This window comes from Scyliorhinus torazame, chromosome 10 (genome assembly GCF_047496885.1).
Source record: "Scyliorhinus torazame isolate Kashiwa2021f chromosome 10, sScyTor2.1, whole genome shotgun sequence".
NCBI classification, from domain to species: domain Eukaryota; kingdom Metazoa; phylum Chordata; class Chondrichthyes; order Carcharhiniformes; family Scyliorhinidae; genus Scyliorhinus; species Scyliorhinus torazame.
Genome location: NC_092716.1, coordinates 255,973,283 through 255,996,082, shown reverse-complemented (window position 1 = coordinate 255,996,082; position 22,800 = coordinate 255,973,283). Strand labels below are relative to the sequence as shown.

Below are 22,800 nucleotides of genomic sequence, written 5' to 3'. Positions count from 1 at the left end.
ACAACTACTACCTGCCATGTCCCACTCCTCGCTGGGGGCTGTACTTACCTGTGTGTCCCGGCACGTTCTCTTCACCTGGTTCCCATTATTCTAGACCTGTAGTAAGCCCCGACAATGTGACTTCACGTCGCTGAGAGGGGAGAACCGAATGTAGGGGCACTGTACAGCAGGGAAACCCGCTAATAATATTAAAATATGTTCAAATGAGTTTCCCATCATTGCGTGACAGGAACCCATTACATCACTGGCAGGAGTTGGGATGATCGCGTTGCGAGATCTCACCGGCGAGAACCTTGTTTTCGGCCAGTCGCCATTTACGCCCATGGCAAACGGGGGTTCAAAATTCCATCCTTGGTCTAATACCGCCTCTCTTGTCTCAGATTCTTTTTTATTACAGTCCAGAAACCTTATACATATTCTCTTTTGTTCCTCAGCCCTTAAATGGTTCTTAAATGTTACTTTTGTTCTGAAGGATGACTGTGGTCCGATTTTCAAAGAGAATTATGGAGGTGATTATCCCGCCACGTTGCACCCGGTGCAAATCCCACTATTTCAGAAGAATTCCGGAAGAGGCCCGAAACGCAATTTGCGCCCTCAGTGGCCGTGAACCGGATGATCATATTAAACCTTCATTTAATATGTAGGGCCCGCCAGCTGCTTCCCCATGTTCGTGGGCAGTGGGGTTCCCCATGTGGGTGGGGGGAGAGGGGGAGATGCTTCCCCATGTGTGTGGGGACAGGTCTCTGGCCTCTGGCTGGTTTAGCACACTGGGCTAAATCGCTGGCTTTGAAAGCAGACCAAGGCAGGCCAGCAGCACAGGTTCAATTCCCGTACCAGCCTCCCCGAACAGGCGCTGGAATGTGGCGACTAGGGGCTTTTCACAGTAACTTCATTTGAAGCCGACTTGTGACAATAAGCGATTTTCATTTTTCATTGCGCCCGGCGCCCATCCCGCTATTCCCAATGAATAGCGGGAGAGCCCATCAATAAGGTTCGCACTGACTGACCGTGATTCTCCCGATCCGTGGTGCCCGACATGAACTGGGCGTGAACCTGTCTCACATATTTAAAAGAGTCTTAAAATTCATTTAAATATGCCGACCCTGCTCGAGGGCGGAGTCTCCTGTCTCCCGGAATTCACCGCGCCCCCCGGCACAGCGTGAGGCCGATGTGAATCAGTACTGGTTTCCAAACATGGAACCCTTGGCTGGTCAGGGCTGGCACCCAGACAGTGCCAACCGGCACCCTGGTTTAGCAACCCCAGTCATTGATTGGAATAATTTCACCCGTACAACCTCTTTTAAGCTGGAATTCCCGGCTCTTGCAATTCTCCAACTCGCTGGCGCAACGTGAAGCCGACACGAATCACTGCTGCTCTCCACAAATGGAGACCAAACGTGATGACCATGCCAGGGCGCCAAGTTGGCACTGCCAAGAGATGGGGCCTGAAGGCCGGGCATTTGTTAACCGCAAGGCGAGGTGTCGCTCTCCTGGGTGGGGGTGGGAGCCTGAGGGGGACACGGAGCGTTAGTCTGAGATCAGGGCGCCCTTTAAAAAAGGCACCCAGTTCTCTGAGGAGCCGGGCCTGCCGGTGTCTTCAGCTTCCACACACCCCATTCACGGTGCAGTTCACCCCAACCTCCAAAACACTTTCTAAGTGTTTGCGGAATGCAATCTGGGTCCACCCGGCACGAATTGCACCTTGTTTCCCGTTGGAGAATTGGCCCCTGTATAACCGCTGTGGGAATTCTTGAAGTGGGAATTTCAAAACACCAACAGGAACAGTCAGTTTTAAAATCTGTTCATAGATTAGCACCACTGATCGAGATATTAGCTACCGTACTTCAAGGAAGCGAGTGAGGTCTTCTCTCTCTGCAGCAAATGATGAAACACCATCTGGCACTCCTCTGTGTTGACATTCTCTGTTCAATGGTGGACTGCAAGTAGCAAATTGACTGCATTTTAATTGGATTGAAAATTATTGTGCGGCTGTTGCACACGCCTTGTACACTTGGAAATAGCACTTTTTCTTCAAGTCTATACTGTCATGATATCCACATCAGCATATCATGGTGCAATCACACACACACTGATGGACAGGTAGTTGGACCAACCAACACACACACAACATCGCAGCCAATCACCAGTGAGAGCACACGCACTATAAAACAGGGAACACCACAGATCCCGCTCATTCTACCAGGAGATAGCTCAGAGCACAGAGCTCACAGCGTGCCACTCAGACATACACCATGTGCTGAGTGCCTCAACAAGATAGTGAAAGGGCTGGGTCCACAGGTTAGCTGGTGAAGCACGAACCTCAGCCAGCAGTTATTAGTTCTTATTGTTTAAGACAATAAAACAGAGTTGTACCATCTACAACCGTGTTGGATCATTTGTGTATCGGAACACCCAACACGACATATACCTCGCGCATTGAGCAGCCCAACTTAATTACCTACTCGCTAGTTACTTAGTTTAATGTGGTTACGTTCATATGTATGCAAATTAGACCAGATCTGCATGTACCATATATATTTACCCATGCCTTCAACCATGTTACATTGGTAAAATGTCAGATTATAAATTGAACACATACAAGTGACAAATCAATCAGCTCATCCTAAAATCAGAATCAGATTGCTTTGAAAAGTAACCAAGGAGAATTTGTTTCTATCGCACTCGTTGGAGTAAGACTGATTTGCAGTTCTAAAAATGTTGAATTTCAATTCCAGAAGCCAAACTAATCTGAATTTAACAGCAGCAGTGTCAACAAGTTTTATTTATCATTAATCTTTGTGGAATCCAGTGAGTGTGTGTGGCAGGTCAGTAATAAAATGATGTTGCTGCGATGTCGGCCCAAGCGTAGGCAATGAGACCGTGCCTTTCGATGGTCAACTGGGCTGATTCAGAGAGAGCAACCTCTGAAAAGAGGGAATTTCAAGTGAAGTCGAACAGCTGAGCGATGCCAGTTTTAGCAATCTAAAAATGAGGACTAATACCCTAAAGGCAATCCATTCCAACTTCATTTTCTTCTTACTTCATCATCCAGTCCAGTTGTTTAACTGCACTGCTGTTTTCCTGCTAATGGAGCTGGAGGTCATATCGGGTCGTGTCTCCTGGGTTCCATTTGAATTTGAAAATTGCACATTATTTTACCATGTTGAGAATTTAATGGGATCATTTATAAGGACGACATGTATGTTGCCAATGCCTTTGTGCCAAGTACTGCAGATTTTTGAAATCTCACAATCTTACTGATGTTTTGAATTTGTAAATGATGCAGAATGCCATTGGTACATTTTTGAAGTTTTCTGCATTAAATGTGAAAGAGAGTGCGACTCATAGAGCGGAATTTCATGGGGGGAGGGCAAATGATGTGAACTATTCGCCGTCCCCCCACCCCCTCCCCCACTCCCAGCTTGCGGGTTGCCTCACATCCTTTAAAAGTACCTGGATGAGCACTTGACACGTCATAACATTCAAGGCTATGGCCCAAGTCCTGCAAATGGGATTAGGTGGACAGGTCAGGTGTTCTTCATGCGTTGGTGCAGACTCAATGGGCCGAAGGGCCTCTTCTGCACTGTGTGATTCTATGAAATACATGTCTTGAGGTTAGGATTGGATCATCATGCCCAAGAAATATTGCCATGATTCCCACTTCTGATCACAATCTGGTGATTCCTAATAGAATGTGTTTGTGTGGGTGTAGCGTGTGGACAGAATTAAGCTCCGCTCAATTGCAGCCTCCCCTCCCGGGGTCAAATAGCCATCAACATTCGCTTTTCAGAATCCACGCAAGAGGATTAGGAAACTTCGGTGTGATTCTGAAGTGTTGCCGATGTCTATGAAATTGTCACTACCTTTCAAAGATGTGAACGGAAGAGGAAAACGAAATAGGAAAACCATATGGTTACTGTTAAATCAAAATTATGAAAGCAATTTTTGAATAATTGCAAGCTGTAGAGTCACTGCTAACATATTTACGTTTCACATAATATTTCAGTGAATTTTTGTTTGCAGTCTTTTTATATCTACCGCTCTTTAAAAATATGAATTTTCTTTTCTTGTTTTAGCCTGAAGAAAAATCACAATCAGAGGTAAGTATACAACACAATTCAAACAGTGACAATGTGTGGTTAAGGTCCCTGATACTGAATGAAATGAGAAGCAATTGCACGAGAATGAGGTAATCACGGACAGTGCACGCAACTGTCATAAGATGGTCCTGCTACCGTGCAAAATTATTTTACAAACTAGAGGGTTGATCAAGGAACTGTAGCAGTGCAGTTACTTATGTGGATTTTCTGAGTATTTGTTCAGGTACCAACGAAGTGACTTAACGATAAAAACTGAGGGACGGAATTTACCGGCTGTTCACGCTGGCGGGATATTCCGGTCCGGCCATCGGCGCACGTGTTTCTCGGCGACGATGGGTGCAGTCAACGGCCGCCTCCACCATCGAAAAACACGCGGCGGGTTGGTCGCTAATTCCGCCCGTTATTTAGAATGAAACCCACATGTGACTACCGTACAGAGAAATGGAGATCACATAGTAAAGGACTCGGGTAAAAGGAAATATCCTGAGATTGGTGTGCGATGTTGCTCAGGGCTGTTTATTGGGGAGATTATTATTTACTGTGCACACCAATGGCCTGGCTTTGAGAATCGAGGAAACACTCTCAAAGCTTCCTGCTGACACCAAACGTCAGTGGGCATTGTAACAGCAAGTGATGCCAAAGGTCACAGGAGGGAAAACGATAGGCCAGAAATACAGGTCGGCTTGGAGCAGTATGAAGTCATATGTTTTGGAAGTAAAAAAACCAAAAATAACTGCACCGTAAAGCTGCAGAATTCTGAGGCCTGTATTTTTCATTCGTTGGGCACAGGCATTAGGCGAGCCTGGAAGCGAGCGCAAAATGCACTCCCGGCCGCGGCCAATCCAGAAACGCGACTTCACGATGGCTGCAAATTAACAGGCAGCCAGTGTGAAACACAAGGTGGGAGACGCTCAGTGTTGCTGGGGGCGGGGGAGAGGCTGGCACCTCAGCGGAACAACCACCGTGGAGCTGTCTCAGGGAACCACTAACCTCTAAGAAAAAATAAATTGCAATGGAAAGCTTATGCAAAGGGTATCTAGGCAGCACATTCAAATACCACCCTCATTCCCCAGACACCTGTTAAAATTTTATACTGGCCCTGACTGTTCATCTCATCCTGGAGCTAAAATGCAAAGGCTGCCTGGCCAATTGGCCTGCCCTCCAACCGTAAAGGCAAACCGACCACGTAAAATTGCATCCAATTGGTCCTTAATAGGCTAAGTTGCCTGCCTGATTGTCGGTGGGAGCGGTTCCGACTCTCTTGGGGCCCACTGACCGAAATATTGCGCGAGTGTGCAATGAGGCTATGATGCAAACCCAATGTCTTCACTCGTGATTTCTTCTAAAAAAAAAAATAATTTAGAGTGCCCAATTCATTTTGTTTTCCAATTAAGGGACAATTTAGCGTGGCCAATCCACCTAGCCTGCACATCTCTGGGTTGTGGGGGTGAGACCCACGCAGACACATGGAGAATGTGCAAACTCCACACGGACAGTGACCTGGGGCCGGGATCGAACCCGGGTTCTCGGCGCCGCGAGGCAGCAGTGCTAAGCACTGCACCACTGTGCCGCTCTTGCGTGATTTCACACACTGCTCGTTCCAGACTGGTACAATTCAGGCCTAAGTGGATCGGGGGATGACAATGTGCACATCAGACCTTTGAGCGTGACAGTGCAAATAAATTCAACTGCAAAAAGGCAAACAAAATTTATAATCTTGTATTCACTGGGAACAGATACAAAATTAAGTTGGTACCATTGAAATTGGATAAGGCCCTAGTCAGGGCTGGTAAGAACAGCATATAACTTTAGGCACCCCATTGTTCGAAGGGTATAAAATACATGAAAGTTTACACTGTAAAGTCAATCGACGTTAGCAGGGATGATGATCTGGTCGCTCAGCATCCAAAGGTAGATTTGATGAATCTCTTCATGATCTTGAAAGATTATGACATGATAAATAGGGATAGATAATGAGACAGCAGCACGAGGAGGCAAATGTAAGATAATTAGATGAATAATTAAGGGAGAAGTAAGAAAAAGACACTTTTATGCACAGAATATTTAGAGAGTGCTTAAAAGAGCTCCTTGTCGAAGCAGGATTCGTAAGTCACTTTAGAAGAGAATGAGATAGTTGCTTGAAAAGGGAACATCGAAGGTCATATGGAGCAAACAAGAGAATTTGATTACATGCCTCCTGAGGGGGAAAACACTGGGTGCACTGGGTGGTGTAAATGTCCTGTGCCACAAAAGCACCGTGTAAATCTCCTTCAAGTGTATCGAATTTTCAATTCAGAAGCATAATGGAGGCCGAGGCATTTAATTTTGTGGCATTTGGGCTTGCAGATCCGCAAACTTCGTCGTGAACTCGATGTTTCCCAGGAGAAAGTGGCAGCACTTACGACACAGCTCACTGCTAACGTAAGTAAGCTTTATAAGTGTGTGTGTCGGGGGGTGGGGGGCGGGGTGGCGAGGGGACTGGGGATTTAATGCAGCTATCATTTCAGTTATATTGAACGACTCAGAAGAACTAGCCCAGCTATGTAACTGAAAACGTGTTGTTGCTGTTGCACTATTCTTCAGCAAAAGGAAAGCTATAACTTCAAATGAATGTACTTCAAATGTTAATAACGAGTGGTGTGATGCCTCTGCCTTGGCAAGATTCATACTTGTTCACATTTGTGTTATGGTTACAGTGATTTTGTTCTGGGCATTCTTAATTAGTAAAACTTGACGTGCCCTTTTTTTTGGTTAGGCAATATTTTAATTTAACTGTTATTTCACCCAGAATGATGCTCTGTGGTCACAAATCCATATATTGCAGAATACAGTAAGGACAAGATAGAAAATCCACCTGTAAATAATGAAATATGAAGTCGGAGAAATCAACGTTATCTCTTTCACCCAAATGTTTGGCGGTCATCTATATTTACTTTCTTCGGAAGCTGCTGTTAAATATATTATAAGATTTATTTCTGGGAATAATATTACAGATTTCGCAGAAAATGCAACCTAATGTTTTTCATTAGGGTTCCTGGCCCTTTCTTTCACACAAGTGTCGGCTTTACGTTTTCAACATTTTAGTTCTCCCCACGTGACGTATCCCAAGTACCATCTCTGTTTGACTAGTTTGTTGCCAGGAATTACCAGTGATCGATCCACGTGACCTAACCTCTGAGCTTTTCCTTCTTCCTATTTGGGGAGTATCTGGCCTCTGCTTTGTGTCCTCCGCTGATAGCAGCGATAAATCAGGAATGTGCTTATTTTATTGATGCCACAAGGTTAAGGGCCAAGGCCATTACGCAGAACACTAACAAAGTTGAACATAGTAGTTGATAAGACTAAATGAATCACCAAATAATAATTGGATGACACTGTTTTATGGTTTTTCCAATCTGCCATTCACTGGGAGGAGGCAAAGAGTTCCATCTGAAATCCTGGAAAAGAATGGGTTAGTCTAGGAGAGTGTGTGAGAAATTATTATTTCAACTGTAGAAGGTAGTGAATCATGTAGGGCAATACAGTTGTTGGTGTCTAACATGACATAACATAGCACAGTAGAGTGCCAACTCACTGAATCATGCTGATGTTGGTTTAAAAGCAAATCTACAGTCATGTGATCTCATGTTTTCATTTGTACCTTTAACTCGACACGCAAGGCTGTCTACAGTTAAGCAAATGTAGGTTTTTCAATAAACGCAAAATACTGGGGGTGCTGGGAACCCGAAATAAAAACAGAAAATGCTGGAAAAACATTAACAGGTCTGGCAGCATCTGTGGAGAGAGAAACAGAGGACGCAAGAGAGTCCTGTTTTGGGCGTGTATCAAACGGGACCCATTTTTTGGTCTCGGTGAGGAACGCCCTACCGAGGCCGCACTTACCTCAATTCCTGCATTGACTAGCTCAGCTCAGTTCGTCAGCGCAGGAAAAGATCGGGCGCCATTTTTAAATGCTGCCCTGATCTCTCAACCCCCACCCCCACTCGGATACTCCAAGGCGGCTTCCAGAACCCCTCCACACTGCCCAGCTTACCTCTTAGGGGGTCCTCAAGCCCCCCCTCATGCTTAAGGGCAGGGTACCCCTGGGACCGATCCCTGGCATGGGTAACCTGACACCTGGGCACCTTTGCACTGCCAGCCTGGCACCCAGGTAGTGCCCCTGCCAGCTTGGCAGTGCCAAGTGCCAGGGTCCCAGGTGGCAGTGCCAAGGTGCCAGGCTGGCAATGCCAAGGTTCCCAGGTGGCACAGGGAGCACCAGGTTACCACCCTGCCCAGAGCCTGACCACCCTGGGGCCTCCGATGACCAGGGAGACCAGCCCAGGTACCATTACAGATGGTCCATGTTTGTGTGGACCAGTACTAAACGCCGCCGTGGCAAGGTCTCCCAGGCGCAGACATTAGTTCCCGGGCCCCGGGAGAATAAGGCGCAGACACATTTAAATGAGCTTAATGGCTCATTTAAATATGTTAATCTGGTTCTCGGCCAATGAAAATGAAAATCGCTTATTGTCACAAGTAGGCTTCAAATTAAGTTACTGTGAACAGCCCCTAGTCGCCACATTCCGGCGCCTGTTCGGGGGGGCTGTTACGGCAATGAGGGCAGGATGCAGATTGCGACATCGCGCAAGATTCCATTAGATCTCCCGAGGTGTTCTGAGCATCCCAAATCTTGCAAGAGGCCTCACGCGCAAATTAACGGCCTTACCACGTCACCGAGTCGGGCGCGACAAGGCTATCGATCGTGCCCAGAGTTAACGTTTTTGAGTCTGTGTGACTCTTATTCCAGAACATGTCAATCTTCAGTACTTGCTCACCTTCATTACTTTCCATTTCCTCCTGGTTTGGCGAGGTGTTCACCAAAACTCGCTTCCACAGCCACATCTCCTTCCTCAGTGACTGTCGGTCTCCAATCCACCTCACTGGAGTTCCATCCCTTCTGGTTTGAATCGACACAGGATTACAGGTATCTCTGGGACATACAGCGTTTCTTGGGCTGCTGTTCTCACCGCATTCTGAGATCCACACTCAGTGCCATGTCCTACTATATGTACACACTCGACCTCGCTCTCCAGCCATGCAAACTCACCCTGTCTTAAAGCTATCCTTGTTCCCAGTTCCATTTCAGTCTTTATCGCATCCGATGCCTTAACAAGAAGCTTTTTCTTTCCTTTCAGATGTTAAGATTATTTCAAATTAAAATTGTTTCAATGTTTGTCACCATAGAAGGTGAGATAAAATATCAACGCCATAAAAATTAATCAACTCAATTTTTGGAAATTGGCTGAATCTGTTAGTTGCCAGCAAGGATTGGAAGTTTACAGCAAAGCCTGGATCGATAGTAGTTTTGCCTAGTCGGCTTGAATTTTAATTTGAAAACTAATTTTAATAGACTAACTGATTAGCATAAGAAGCAAATGAAAATTTGAATAGAAGTGTACTATTCTGGTTGGCACAACATTGTGGGCCACAGGGCATGTGCTGTGCTGCACTGTTCTATTCTGCTGTGACAAAAAGTTTGTTGAATTGCTGTAAGGGTTGAAAGTTACTGCCATGGCACCATTGGTAATTATTTGGGAGATGGATGTTTGCAGAACACCAGATAGGTTATCAATCATAAATTCCTTCCTTTAGTTAACATTGTTTAGCCTGGAGTGACTTTTCATCTGTGTATATAGTTTGTGGTCATAGTTTGTAATGGTGTTGTGTGCGAATAACAAGGGATACTGATACTGCCAATCGCATTTGGTTTATTATTTGTATTCTCTTTGCTATTTGTGCACAATATATTTTGTTTCTCCCGACATGGCATCTTTTATGAATAGGACTGCAAATGGTTATTAATAAGTCCACTAATAGGACTTAATGTTAAGTCAAACTTAACATTATCTACACTTTTCGAATAGATAAAGGTTGCACCAGTAATACAGGCTGTTAATAAGAAAAACTGGCAAATAAAAACGAAAGAAAGGAGCTAATGAAAAGGCTGAACCGGTCAATAGAGAAGTGTAGATTCATTTTAAATTGAAGGAAGAGGTTAAGGGAGATAAAAACCATCAATAGGAACAGTTAGGGAAGAGAACTACATGAGGCAAATATATCAATACCCAAAGCGATTAGCATGCAGAAGGAATAAAGGGAATAGAGGAATATCTGAAGGAAGAGAAAATAATTATAAGCGACCAACACAGACCTCCAACAAGAAAAATGGGTTTTGCAAACCTGATAAAAATGTTTTCAAGGAGGGCGATTTGAAACATTAAAAATTGGGGCTGTTTTAATGAGAGGTGATTTGACAGCGATGTTGAGGACTACACAAGGTAGGGTTTTGGCCAAGGGTGGTATCATGACCGGTACAGGCTTGGAGGGCTGAAGGGCCTGTTCCTGTGCTGTATTCTTTGTTCTTTGTCTTAAGCATGATGGATGCAAGGCTCAGAATGAAAGTGAAATTAAGAGTAAGGGCGAGATTCTCTGGCCTCCCCATGGGGCATTTCTCGGTGGCAGGAAGTGCCCCCCTCCCCCCGTTGGTCAGTGGTGGGATTTCCTGGTCCCGTCACTGTCAATGGGATATGCCATTGAATCCACCCCATACCGCCGGGCAACCTGTGGCGGGGATGTGCTATCGGCGGACATGGAAGATCCCACCAGCATGAACAGCCAGAAGATCTCGCCCTATGTATAAGAGATTTAAGGAAAGAAAACAGGGGATTTTTTACATTGGATTATGAAACTTTGAAATGCACAGCTGCAGTTAGTGATTGAATCAGAGAGCATGCCCAAATTTAAGGGCAAACTAGATAGCTGATTGAAGGGAGAGAGATACGGGAACAGAGCAGCCATGTGGAGTTAGGATTGATGCTTGTGTCGAAGATCAACACCTGCAGAGGCTAGTTGAGCCAAACATCTGTTTCCTTTGTGTAATCTTTACGTAATTCCATGGAGGTACGACCCTTATCAGGCAGATGTACAATTTACGTGGGTGAAGAAACAGATTAAAGTTGATGAAATGTTTCTGGTTGTAGTGGATAGTCAGAGGCTTTTCCCCAGGGTAGAGGGGTCAATTACTAGGGGGCATAGGTTTAAGGTGCGATGGGCAAGGTTTAGAGTAGATGTATGAGGCAGGATTTTTACACAGAGGGTAGTGGGTGCCTGGAACTCGCTGCCAGAGGAGGTGGTGGAAGCAGGGACAATAGTGACATTTAAGGGGCATCTTGACAAATACATGAATAGGATGGGAATAGAGGGATACGGACCCAGGAAGTGTAGAAGATTTTAGTTTAGTTGGGCAGCATGGTCGGCACGGTATTGGAGGGCCGAAGGGCCTCTTCCTGTGCTGTACTTTTCTTTGTTCTTTGTTCTTTGTACATGCTAGTCTTTTGCCTTACTCCAACTGATTCCTCATTAAATCCTGTTAGTGCTTTGAACGTTTCCTATGCTTTCTGCCTCAACAGCATCATAGTGGTTGGGAAGATTCTTTCGCCTTTTAGATTTTGAATGTAGACCAGGACCATTTCCAGGGCCCGAACCCGATGATTTCTGAGGTCCAACTGCCTCCACGATCTTCCTGGAAGTGGCCAATTAATAGGCTGTCTCTGTGGGTCCCATACAACTGAAGATGGCAGATAGGAAGGTCAATCAGAGTGTCTGAGGCTTGACGGCGGCTTGATGCCAGCCCCGCCCAGAGAGGTGGGTGCTGCCACTGGGTGGGAGACAACAAGGGTGCCTCAAAGTGAAGATGCCCTCTGAAGACTTCAGAAATTGGCAGAAACTAATGTATTCAAAGAGGCCTCAATGACCCTCATGCTCTCCACTTCATTCAAACCCACGCCTCCCCCCCACCCCACCCAATACCCCCCCACCCCCTACCCCCGCCTTTCACTGGTGCCACCTCCAGGAACGTGCAGTTTCTTGGCAGGGCGTGGTTACCAATTTTCCCCTGTATAAGCACTTCATTGCTGATAGTTAGCTACGCTGTGCTACCAGCTGGATAGCTGGTGCTGTTCAGTTCCCAGCTCCAGCTCATCGTGGAGCCGCTTCAACGTGAGCTTTTCTGAAACTTTGCAGTCTCCTGCCTCCAAAACTGCCTCATACATATGTACCCAGCTGACCACTATTATTCTTCTTCTGTGAAAAGGGCTTTCAGACTACATCAGAGCACTTGTTGATGCTCAAACGTCATAGGGCATTATATGTACAAGAATGTTGATCTCAACGACACTCCATTGGATCTTCCCAGTTTCTCTAATTCCGTCGCATCTTTTCCGATGATGCTACCTTCCAAACAGATTCTGACAGGTCTTCCATTGTGGGTGCCAGCCCTCAAGCATGTCCCACACTCTGCCCTCATCCCTTCCACTCCCTTCTCACTCCAAGAACTATTGTTAAGATCTCAGTTGGTGTTATAACGCTGACCTCCTGTCGCTATAATTTTATTTCACGATCTCGCTCTCATTCCCACATTTCAACCTTGGCCTGCTACAATACCCCAGTGAAACCCAACTCAAACTGGAGGAACAGCACCTCATCTTCCAATTAGGCACCGTACAGCCTTATGGGCTTAACATTGAGTTCAACAACTTCAGACCATATTCACTCCTTCATTTTGATTTTCAGCCCCCTCTCCCACAGGGCCACCTGTAACTTGATTTGCTTTCACAGAGTGCTTCCACTTGTTCTGCTATTAACACATTTTGCTACCTTGCTTTTATGGCTTCCTTCTGCACTGTAAATTCTATGATTCTATAAAGCACTGTTGGTACCATTCCCTTTGTCTTGTGTCCATGACATCTTTGTCAATCTCTCCAGAGCTCCCACCTATCCCTGACCTTCAATTATGCCTGACTTCTCCACCCCCTCTTTCCAACTATATCATCCATCACATTTCAGCCGGTTGTAACCTCTCACTGCACTAGCACATTCGCCCTCCCTTCTGCTCTGATGAAGAGTCACAGGACTCAGAACTCTACTTTCTCTCCTTACAGATGCTGCCAGACCTGCTGAGTTTTTCCAGCATCTTCTATTCTTGTTTCTGATTCTAGCAGCATTTACTTACATTTCCAACCCCTCTTCAGCTCTGAAGAAGAGTGATATGGACTCGAAACATTGACTCTATTTCTCGATCCTCAGATGCTGCCTGACCTGCTCAGCCTCTCCAGCATTTTCTATTTTTATTTCGGATTTCCAGCATCTGCAGTATTTTACTTTTGTTACTAGTTTTGATCCAACGTTGTACCAATCATGTAACATAGGGCCTAGGAGGGGGTGTAGGCAATTCGGCCCTTCAACTCTGCCCTGCCATTCAATAAGATCATGGCCGATCTGGTTGTGGTGTCAAATCCACTCTCTTCTCCCCCCCCCCCCCCCCCCCCCCCCCCACACACACACACACACACACACACCCACACACACCCTTGTCTATCAAAACTCTATCTAACTCAGATTATCTAGGGTGTGGATTATCTAAACATACACATCTCTGTTATACTTGTCAACATGTCTTCTCTCCCCTCCCCCTCCAACTACCCCATGACCCCACCGTAGTCAGAACTAAATGTAATGGGTCAAAGATTCCGATCGTAACTTGTGTGACACCTGCTTGAGTGGATCTACATCTTTCAAATTCTGTGAAGGTAAAGAGACCTGAAAATGGGTGATAGGTGTTGCTAAAGTTGCTGAGATGAGCTGTGATAAAATGTAGCCGTCATCATTTTATAACCAGCATCGCGTTATTTCTCGCACTAAGACTGTACCAAATCTATCACTCGTACCCTCATTTTGATAATGAAACGTTATCTGATTTGAATGTAAGTGGGTATGTTCAGATTCAATCTTCGAAGTATTTTTCAAACCACTTCTCTGTGTTAAGCCTAGGCCAGCTGGCACATCTGATAGTGAGTGACCTTGCTGGTTTCCCCGCCAACCACCATTTCTGGAGGGAATGTTGCATTTCCCGCCAATTCTTCGTGGCACAAGTGCTGTTCTAATGATCATTTATTTTTGGTGGGTGTCCAGTGATTAATGAAATTGACGGGCGGGAATCGCCATGGGCGAAACGGAAGATTTGCCGGACCGGCAAAAGGACCGTGGCCCAAGGGCAGGAATTTCGGTCCTGCGGTGGGTAGGACCAGGAAAATCCCAGCCGTTGTCCTTGCTTATTATTGCTCCTGTGATTCCGGAGTGTTTTCTTTGTCAGCACAGGAAGAGAAGTGTATCAAAAACTTGCCGAGTGTGAACAGACAGGGAAAGTTACATGTAGTTGGTTGCCCACTAATTGTATTGTAGAATTTCCTGAAGACTGCACACAGATATGGGAACAATAAGCAATGGAAGCCGAGAAATGGAGCCTTCAGGGAATTTCTTCAGCCAGAGGGTGGTGAATCTGTGGAACTCTTTGCCTCAGAAGGCTGTGGAGGCCAAATCACTGAGCGTCTTTAAGACAGAAATAGATAGGTTTTTGATCAATAAGGGGATCAGGGGTTATGGGGAGAAGGCAGGCGAATGGGGATGAGAAAAATATCAGCCATGATTGAATGACGGAGCAGACTCGATGGGCTGAATGGCCTAATACTGCTCCTATATCTTATGGTCTTTTGTGGATACATTTCTAGCAAGCCAAAAACAAAAATGAAAGATTACTATTCAAATCAGAAGGATAACAATGCAGGTTACTCATTCATAAAACAGCAGGATGATGCCATTGCAGTTGAGAACTACTCTATGAAACCCAGGGATCTATTGGAAAAGAAGAGGTGTCTGAGAGGAATACGCTGAACGATTATCCAGAAGACAGCTGTACACCAGTGGAGGCTTGATAGCAAGTTATGGATGAAGAGGTGTGGGAAATTCATAGGAGGAGGAGTGGAGAAAAATTCACAGCAATGTCAATAATTGCACAAGCTTTGAATCCAGAATCAGGGCCATGTCTTCTATTAATTAAATTAACTTCTCATTGGTGTGGATGTTATTGTCTTTGACAACTAGAGGTAAACTAAGTCAGCCCTTTGGAATATTTTCCCTGGGGAGTTCAGAAGCATTTTACCATTCACAATTTTAGCCCCTATGAATTGTTTCTCACTGAATGCTCCGTCAACATTGTGTCAGTGTGTTTTTCCCATAGAGTTACCAGGCATAAATATATGCAATTCAGATTCAGGTTCAGGAATAAGCATGAACCTATTCGCTTATATCCATCCTGGACATTAAGGAATTATTTTATGTTCCAATAACAGGATGAGTAAATGCACATTGCCACTGAGGATCCAATGCCTGATGAAAACTGATCTAGCCAGTATTGGAGGTTATTCTTGAAGGCCCCGCCTTCTTGACCTTGCCCCTCGCCTGAGGTGCGGTGATCCTCAGGTTAAATCGCCACCAGTCAGCTCTCCCTCTCACGTTAACTCTGTTTCTCTCTCCACCGATGCTCCCAGACCTGCTGAGCTTTTCCAGCATTTTCTCTTGTTATTTCAGATTTGCAGAGTTTTGCTTTTATATTATGGTAATTTATTTCTCCTTCCCAAAGTTTCCCAAGTTGCAAGCAAAAGATAGTTTGGAGCATTTCAAAACTTTTCATAGCAGAAAATGCCAATTAAATTGACACACAATGCAGGATTTCTATTACTGACAATTTTAGCACAGGTTGGTTTAGCACAGTGGGCTAAGACAGCTGGCTTGTAATGCTGAACAAGACCAGCAGCGCGGGTTCAATTCCCGTTCCAGCCTCCCCGAACAGGCGCCGGAATGTGGCGACTATGGGCTTTTCACAGTAACTTCACATTGAAGCCAACTTGTGACAATAGGCGATTATTATTAAGTGTGAAGCAAAATGCTTGGCTTCATTTAGCACCAGCACAGGTGGTACACCTGTCATCTGGGACTGTGGCGACTTGCTTTGCTTTTATTGGTTTTGATGATGCAATTAATTGCAGACTTGACGGCTGCAGGAGGACAAAAGGAAATGGTTGAGGTTTTGGCTGCTGATCATTCTTGTAGTGTACTTCAGAACCTGTTGTGTGGATGTTGGGTGAGATTGAGATTACTCATTCTTCTGGTGGTTGCCACAGTCAAATAATTGCTAAAGTTTCCTACTCGGGCCGACAAATATGTGGGCGCCAAGCTTGGAATCACCCGAACCAGCACAAGCTAATGTGTCTCCCCATTTTCAAAAGTAGAAAGTAAAAAGGGAGGAAACTGGTGATGAATCGCATCAGAAATAAAATGATCTATTTTGCCAATCACTCATTTAAACGCCGAATCACATATTTATTTGTTCAAAATAAATACGGTGGCACAGTGCTGCCTCACAGCTCCAGGGACCTGGGTTCAGTTCCTTTAAAAAATAATTTAGCGTACCCAATTCATTTTTTCCAATTAAGGGGCAATTTAGCATGGCCAATCCACCTACCCTGCACATCTTTGGGTTGTGGGGCGAAACCCACGCAAACACGGGGAGAATGTGCAAACTCCACATGGACAGTGACCCAGAGCCAGGATTGAACCTGGGACCTCGGCGCCGTGAGGCAGCAATGCTAACCACTGCACCACCGTGCCGACCTTGGGTCACTGTCTGTATGGAGTTTGCACGTTCTCCCCGTGTCTGCGTGGGTTTCCTCCGGGTGCTCCGGTTTCCTCCCACAGTCCAAAGATGTGCGGGTTAGGTGGATTGGCCGTGATAAATTGCCCCTTAGTGTCCAAAAGGTTAGGCGGGGTTACTGGGTTACGGGGATAGGGTGGAGGCGTGGGCTCAAGTGGGCTGCTCTTTCCAAAGGTGCTCTTTCCGAGGGCCGGTGCAGACTTGATGGGCAGAATGGCCTCCTTCTGCACTGTAAATTCTATGATTCCATGAAAAAGGCTTAAATTCCAAGTCGGTGACACTGTTGAATGCTGGTTTCTTTCCGGGGGCTTGTTGGTATTGTGTTCATATCGAGAAAAGTCTATTTGGCAGGCTGGTGAAAAGTGCTTGCAAGACAGATAAGTACTGTATGTTTGGCATCTCATGTTTCGGGATAACTGGAGACACCAAGATGGGTGATAAGTACTATTCACTTAGCAACAAAACAGCATTAGACGATCAATGTCTGATTCAGAGGAAAATGTGTTGCTACATGCCACAAAAATGGCACCAAAAGCATTTAATTGCCTTGCTATTAGATTTTAATCTATAATTATGGGTTTGAAAACAATTATGAAATTTAAGTTTGACAGAACGCCATTTGCATTTTGGACAACTTTAGTTGATAAATTGTTTGGATTCCTGTGTTTTTCTTATTTTAAATTCATTTCTTTAGCATTTAACATCCAAAAAGCATATAACAAATTGCTCTCACATAGAAACAAATCCTTGTCCTTTCGGAATGCTCCGCATCTTTGGGGGCCGAGCCCCAACATTGAGGGGCTAGGCTGGCGCCGGACGAATTTCCGCCCCGCCAGCTGGCGGAAAAGGCCTTTGGTGCCCCACCAGCTGGCGCGGAAATGACATCTCCGGGCGGCGCATGCGCGGGAGCGTCAGCGGCCGCTGACAGCTTCCCACGCATGCGCAGTGGAGGGAGTCTCTTCCACCTCCGCCATGGTGGAGACCGCGGCGGAGGCGGAAGGGAAAGAGTGCCTCCACGGCACAGGCCCGCCCGCGGATTGGTGGGCCCCGATCGGGGGCCAGGCCACCGTGGGGGCACCCCCGGGGCCAGATGGCCCCGCGCCACCCCCAGGACCCCGGAGCCGGCCCGCGCCGCCTTGTCCCGCTGGTAAGGTAGGTGGTTCAATTTATGCCGGCGGGACAGGCATTTTAGCGGCGGGACTTCGGCCCATCCGGGCCGGAGAATCGAGCGGGGGGGCCCGCCAACCGGCGCGGCGTGATTCCCGCCCCCGCCGAATCTCCGGTGCCGGAGAATTCGGCAACCGGCGGGGGCGGGATTCACGCCAGCCCCCGGCGATGGGTCGGAGAATTTCGCCCCTGTTCTTTAATCGCTCAAGTTGCTTAACAAACACCTCGTACTGTGTTGACAACATGTTCTTAAAAGACTGTGCCTTGTTAATTGCAGTAGGTTAGGTTTCCGTGCCGAAGATTTTGCAATTGGACCCATTTAAGTCAAATAAAAAACACACTCAAGTCGTGACTCGCCGTTTAACGCAGGCTGTTATAGGCCTGAGCAGCAGTCTCTGAATGCCTGCTTTGCAAAAACCTTATTGTTTCGATGAGTAAATCAGATCAGTTGTTTTGTTTCCATGTTGGACTTTGCAGCACTGACGAGCATGGCAAGCTGCCGAAGTTCATTAGAATCCAATCCGCACACCGTCCCGTTTATTTGACTAGGGTTTCCTCCAAAGAGATGTCAGCGAGGTTAATTGAATTTTGTGACTGTCACAAGGTAACGTACTGCATTGCGAGAGAAAAGTGACAACTGAGAAATGTCCTGCCCGTGTTATTAAATCTATTTTAAGTGGAGGTTTCACTACCGTTGTGCTCCAGGAAGCCAAGAGAACACTGCATCAGTCAGAGGTTAAGAAGAGGAGTAAGATGTGAATGATTTGGTACAGTATCTGAATAACAGCTGTACAAACACGGTATTTCAGAATTGGGTGTCAGGTTTCCTGAGCAGGGATATTGCCATTCTCTGCCTCAGTTTAGGGAATGTGCTCGTACCACCTGTGCTGCTGCTAAATGAAGCCAAGCATTTTGCTTCACACTTAAAACTGTCACTTTCAGAAATCCTGCATTATGTTACAATTTAATTGGCATTGTCTGCCGTGAGAAGTTTTAAAATACTCTCCAAATGGGAAACTTTTGGGAAGCATACGGCACGGTGGCACAGTGGCTAGCACTGCTGCCTCACAGCTCCAGGTTCCGGGTTCAATTCCGGCCTCAGGTGACTGTGTGGAGTTTGTACTTTCTCCCCGGTCTGAGTGGGTTTCCTCCGGGTGCTCCGGTTTATGATAGAATTTAGTGCAGAAGGAGGTCATTCGTCTCATCGAGTCTGCACCGGCTCTCGGAAAGAGCACACACCTCCGCCCCATCCCCTTAACCCAGTAACACAACCTAACTTTTTTTTTGGATACTAGGGGCAATTCAGCACGGCCAATCCACCTAACCTGCACATCTTTGGACTGTGGGAGGAAACCGGAGGACCCGGAGGAAACCCACGCAGATACGGGGAGAACGCGCAGACTCCGCACAGACAGCGACCCAAGCCGGGTATCGAACCTGGAACCCCGGAGCTGTGAAGCAACTGTGCTAACCACTGTGCTACCGTGCTGCCGTTCTGTTTCTTCCCACAGTCCAAAGATGTGCAGGTTAGGTGGATTGGCAGTGATACATTGCCCCTTAGTGTCCAAAAAGGTTAGGTCGAATCACTGGGTTATGGGATTGTGGTGCAGGTGTGGGCTTAAGTAGAGTGCTCCTTCCAAGAGCTGGTTCTGACTCGATGGGCCGAATGGCCTCCTTCTGCACTGTAAATTCTATGATGAATGAATTATCACAACATAAAAGCAAAACACTGCAAATGCTGGAAATCTGAAATAACAACAGAAAATGCTGGAAAAGCTCAGCAGGTCTGGCAGCATCTGTGGCGAGAGAAACAGAGTTAACAACATTTTGAATCAAATATGACTTCTTCAGAACTCCAAAGGAGGAATTACCAAAAGAATTATGACACACTGTTTTGACAAATGGACAAGAGACTGAGCTGGCTTGAGACAGGTATTGTCACGTGAGAGTGAACATTTTCATGTAGATTTTTCGGGACTCAGCAAAACTTTCTCAGTGTTATTGCATGTGCCGATTTGTTGCTGACAGATCTCGTTAAGTTTCGCAACATAGCAAGCAATTTGTCTACCTTTTCTCCTCAGAAGACAAACATATGGGGCGGGATTTCTGTACAGCTAACATGACTTAAAACTCGTCTGCATTGGTTAAAGAGGACACGCATTGTGATTGGAGCAGGTGTAGAGAGTTGATGTTGAAGAGACTTGCGAGGAATGGCATGACGGGAGAGCGCCAGATAGAAGATGTTTGCCCACTGCATTGGTGATCTTGATGTAGAAGGTGGAAAGTAGGAGAGATGCCCTGCATATGCAAGAGACCAGAAAGCCCCCCAGACATATGGTCGACAGTGGCAGCAGCAGCATGAAGCTCAACTACCTACTAACTAAAGAATTCTGAGGGTCAGAATTTACCTGCAATTGGATCGACATGGATTAATCAGGAATCGTCAGCATGAATTTATTAAGTGAAAATCACGTTTGACAAATTTACTCGGATATTTTGAGGAGGTATCCAAGAGTGTTCATGAGGATAATGCATTTGCTGTTGTCTATATGGATTTTAGCAAGGCTTTTATAAGGTCCCTCTTGGCAGACTGGTCAAGAAAATAAGGGCCCATAGGATCCACGGCAAAGTAGCACATTGGGTCCAAAATTGGCTGAGAGGCAGGAAGCAGAGGGCGATGGTGGAAGGATGTTTCTGGCTCTGGAAGTCTGTTTCCAATAGAGTTCCGCATGGCTCGGTACTGGGGCCCTCGCTATTTGTGCTGTACATTAATGATTTGGACTTAAGTACAGGGGATGTGATCAAGATGTTTGTGGATGACACAAAAATGGGATGAGTGTAGACAGATCTTTGTTGACGGTATGGACATGATGGGCCGAATGATCTTCTGTACTGTAAACGTCTATCAAAACCTGAATGCAGTGCTGGGGTGCAAGTTCAGTGACCTCATACAAGTAGTCAAGGTCAGTGAATGCACATTGAAATAGTATATTGTAGCACTAGCCTCAGCCACGGCTCAATTCACCACACCCTTACCTACTTAACAACGCTGCAAGCCTCACACCGACAATGCATAAGTTGTCTGCACTGCCAGATGGTCAACCATGGCAGTCACATCAGCCAAACAAATTGCACACCTCTAAGTTACACACTTCCTTCTCTCTTGCACAACAAGGTGGGACAGAACCACAGGTAGCAGGACGAAATGGAGGGGACAGACACCTGCATGTTTGAAGAGGATGCTGGCTAAAGGATAGCACAGATCACTGGAGGAATCAGTAGTGCTTCAATAGGATGCCCAATAGAAGAAGGCTTATGATGCACAGTGAAATGCTTGATGCATTGGCAAACCTGACAGAAAGCCAGAGGTCACTATCAAACAGGACGGAGGAGCAACTTGACATAGGGCTTTATGCAGAGCTTAGAGCCCATCCTGCTGAGCATGGAAGTGGTGGCCAGCTCCATTTGCACATTTGTCGACTTAACCGTGATGGTAGCTGCAGCACAAGCAGCAAAGTGTGAGCGCTGCCGTGCAAGCGGAGGCCTCTGCCGTCATGGTTCTGGTTTACAGTTTTCAGTCAGGTCTGGCAGCTCTCCGAGCATTCCGACAGATTACCGGGATTGCTGAAGCACTGACCCAGGGGAGTGGCAGTCAGTCGGTGGAGCACGAACCTGCGGTCCGATCTGAGGAAAACAGCACTCATCCACCACTGCGCATGGCCAATGCCCTCGCTGCTGCCACCCAGGCCAAGGTAAGGCAGTTCAGAGCTGCTTGAGGACATCGTGCAAGACCATCTGCAGCCTCCTCCTCTGAAAGTTAGCAGCCTTCCACCAGCCGTGCTGCAGCTACTGGGGTAGAACCAGGACAGGCAAAGGTGCGAAAAAGAGAAGTGAACGCACAAGGATGATGAGTTGATTTTACATTCAGGTAACATGATTTCATTTATAAATTTTGTCGGGTTTTATTTTTGCATTGTGGCCAAGTGGACAGTGTGATGGTCAGTGACCGAGGGAAGGCAAGGTGGAGGACGTTTGGTGAATGGGGAATTCAGATTGTTGTTACTGCTATCTCATTCAGCTGGGTTCTTCAGGAACAGCTGGCCAGAAAGGGGTTGCCTCCTCCCCTTCCTCTTCATCATCATTTTTCCCCTCTTCCTTTTTATCCCCCTCCTCATCCTCCTCGCCCTGCTCCTCAGCTGCTTGGTACACATCTGGTGGTGAGGGTTGTCCTCTCGTGATGGTGAAGTTGTGCAGCATCGCGCAGGCAAGGATGAATCTTGACAGCCGCTCTGCAGGGCTCCCCAGAGTGAGCCAAGCAGTGAGAGCATTCATTGTACTTTCATTGTACACATACTGCATGGGATGTACACCAGAATCATCAAACATGTGGTCAGTGGCTAGCCTTTGACACTCAGTAGCCCAGAACAAAGTAGCCTTCTCGATCGGCGCCCCATCCACCAATTTAAACATTCACTCCCTCCACCAGTGACACACAGTAGCAGTCATGTGCACCATGTACAAGATGCACTGCCACAACTCACCGAGGCTCCTTCAACAGCACCTAATGGACCGTGATCGCTAGAATGACAAGGACAGCAGACACATGACAACGGCACTGCCTGCAAGTTGTGCATCATGTCAGACACCATCCTGTCTTGTAACAATATCGCTGTTCTTTCACTTTGCCTCTGATAGACAGCCCTTCTCCCTTTCCCCTTCTTCCTTTCTCTTTCAGCTACTTCTCCTGTTCTGCATGGGCTCCGATTATTCTCCAAGCCGTGCCGTGTTTATCAAGGGAATGCCTGCTTGTGCACCTATGTCTAGTTTGTGCAGAAGCCTTGAAGTCAGCAAAACTCCTTCAGCATCTGCCAGACCCCAACAACTTGAAACAAATGCAGAAAGCATCGAATGCTAATACAATCAGAGCAATAACTGGAAGAAGTCATC

At 46.4% G+C, this 22,800-nt stretch overlaps 1 protein-coding gene across 12 annotated transcripts in view; it reads left to right on the top strand.

The window, feature by feature from the left end:
• Window positions 1-22,800, top strand: part of nav2a (neuron navigator 2a) — a 1,224,858-nt gene that overhangs the window by 1,130,467 nt on the left and 71,591 nt on the right. For all 12 annotated transcript variants that reach the window (XM_072466710.1, XM_072466713.1, XM_072466705.1 and 9 more), the window contains 2 exons: window positions 4,077-4,100; window positions 6,447-6,521. In XM_072466710.1, coding sequence (XP_072322811.1) covers window positions 4,077-4,100; window positions 6,447-6,521 — 99 coding nt within the window. The remainder of the gene's footprint in view (window positions 1-4,076; window positions 4,101-6,446; window positions 6,522-22,800) is intronic.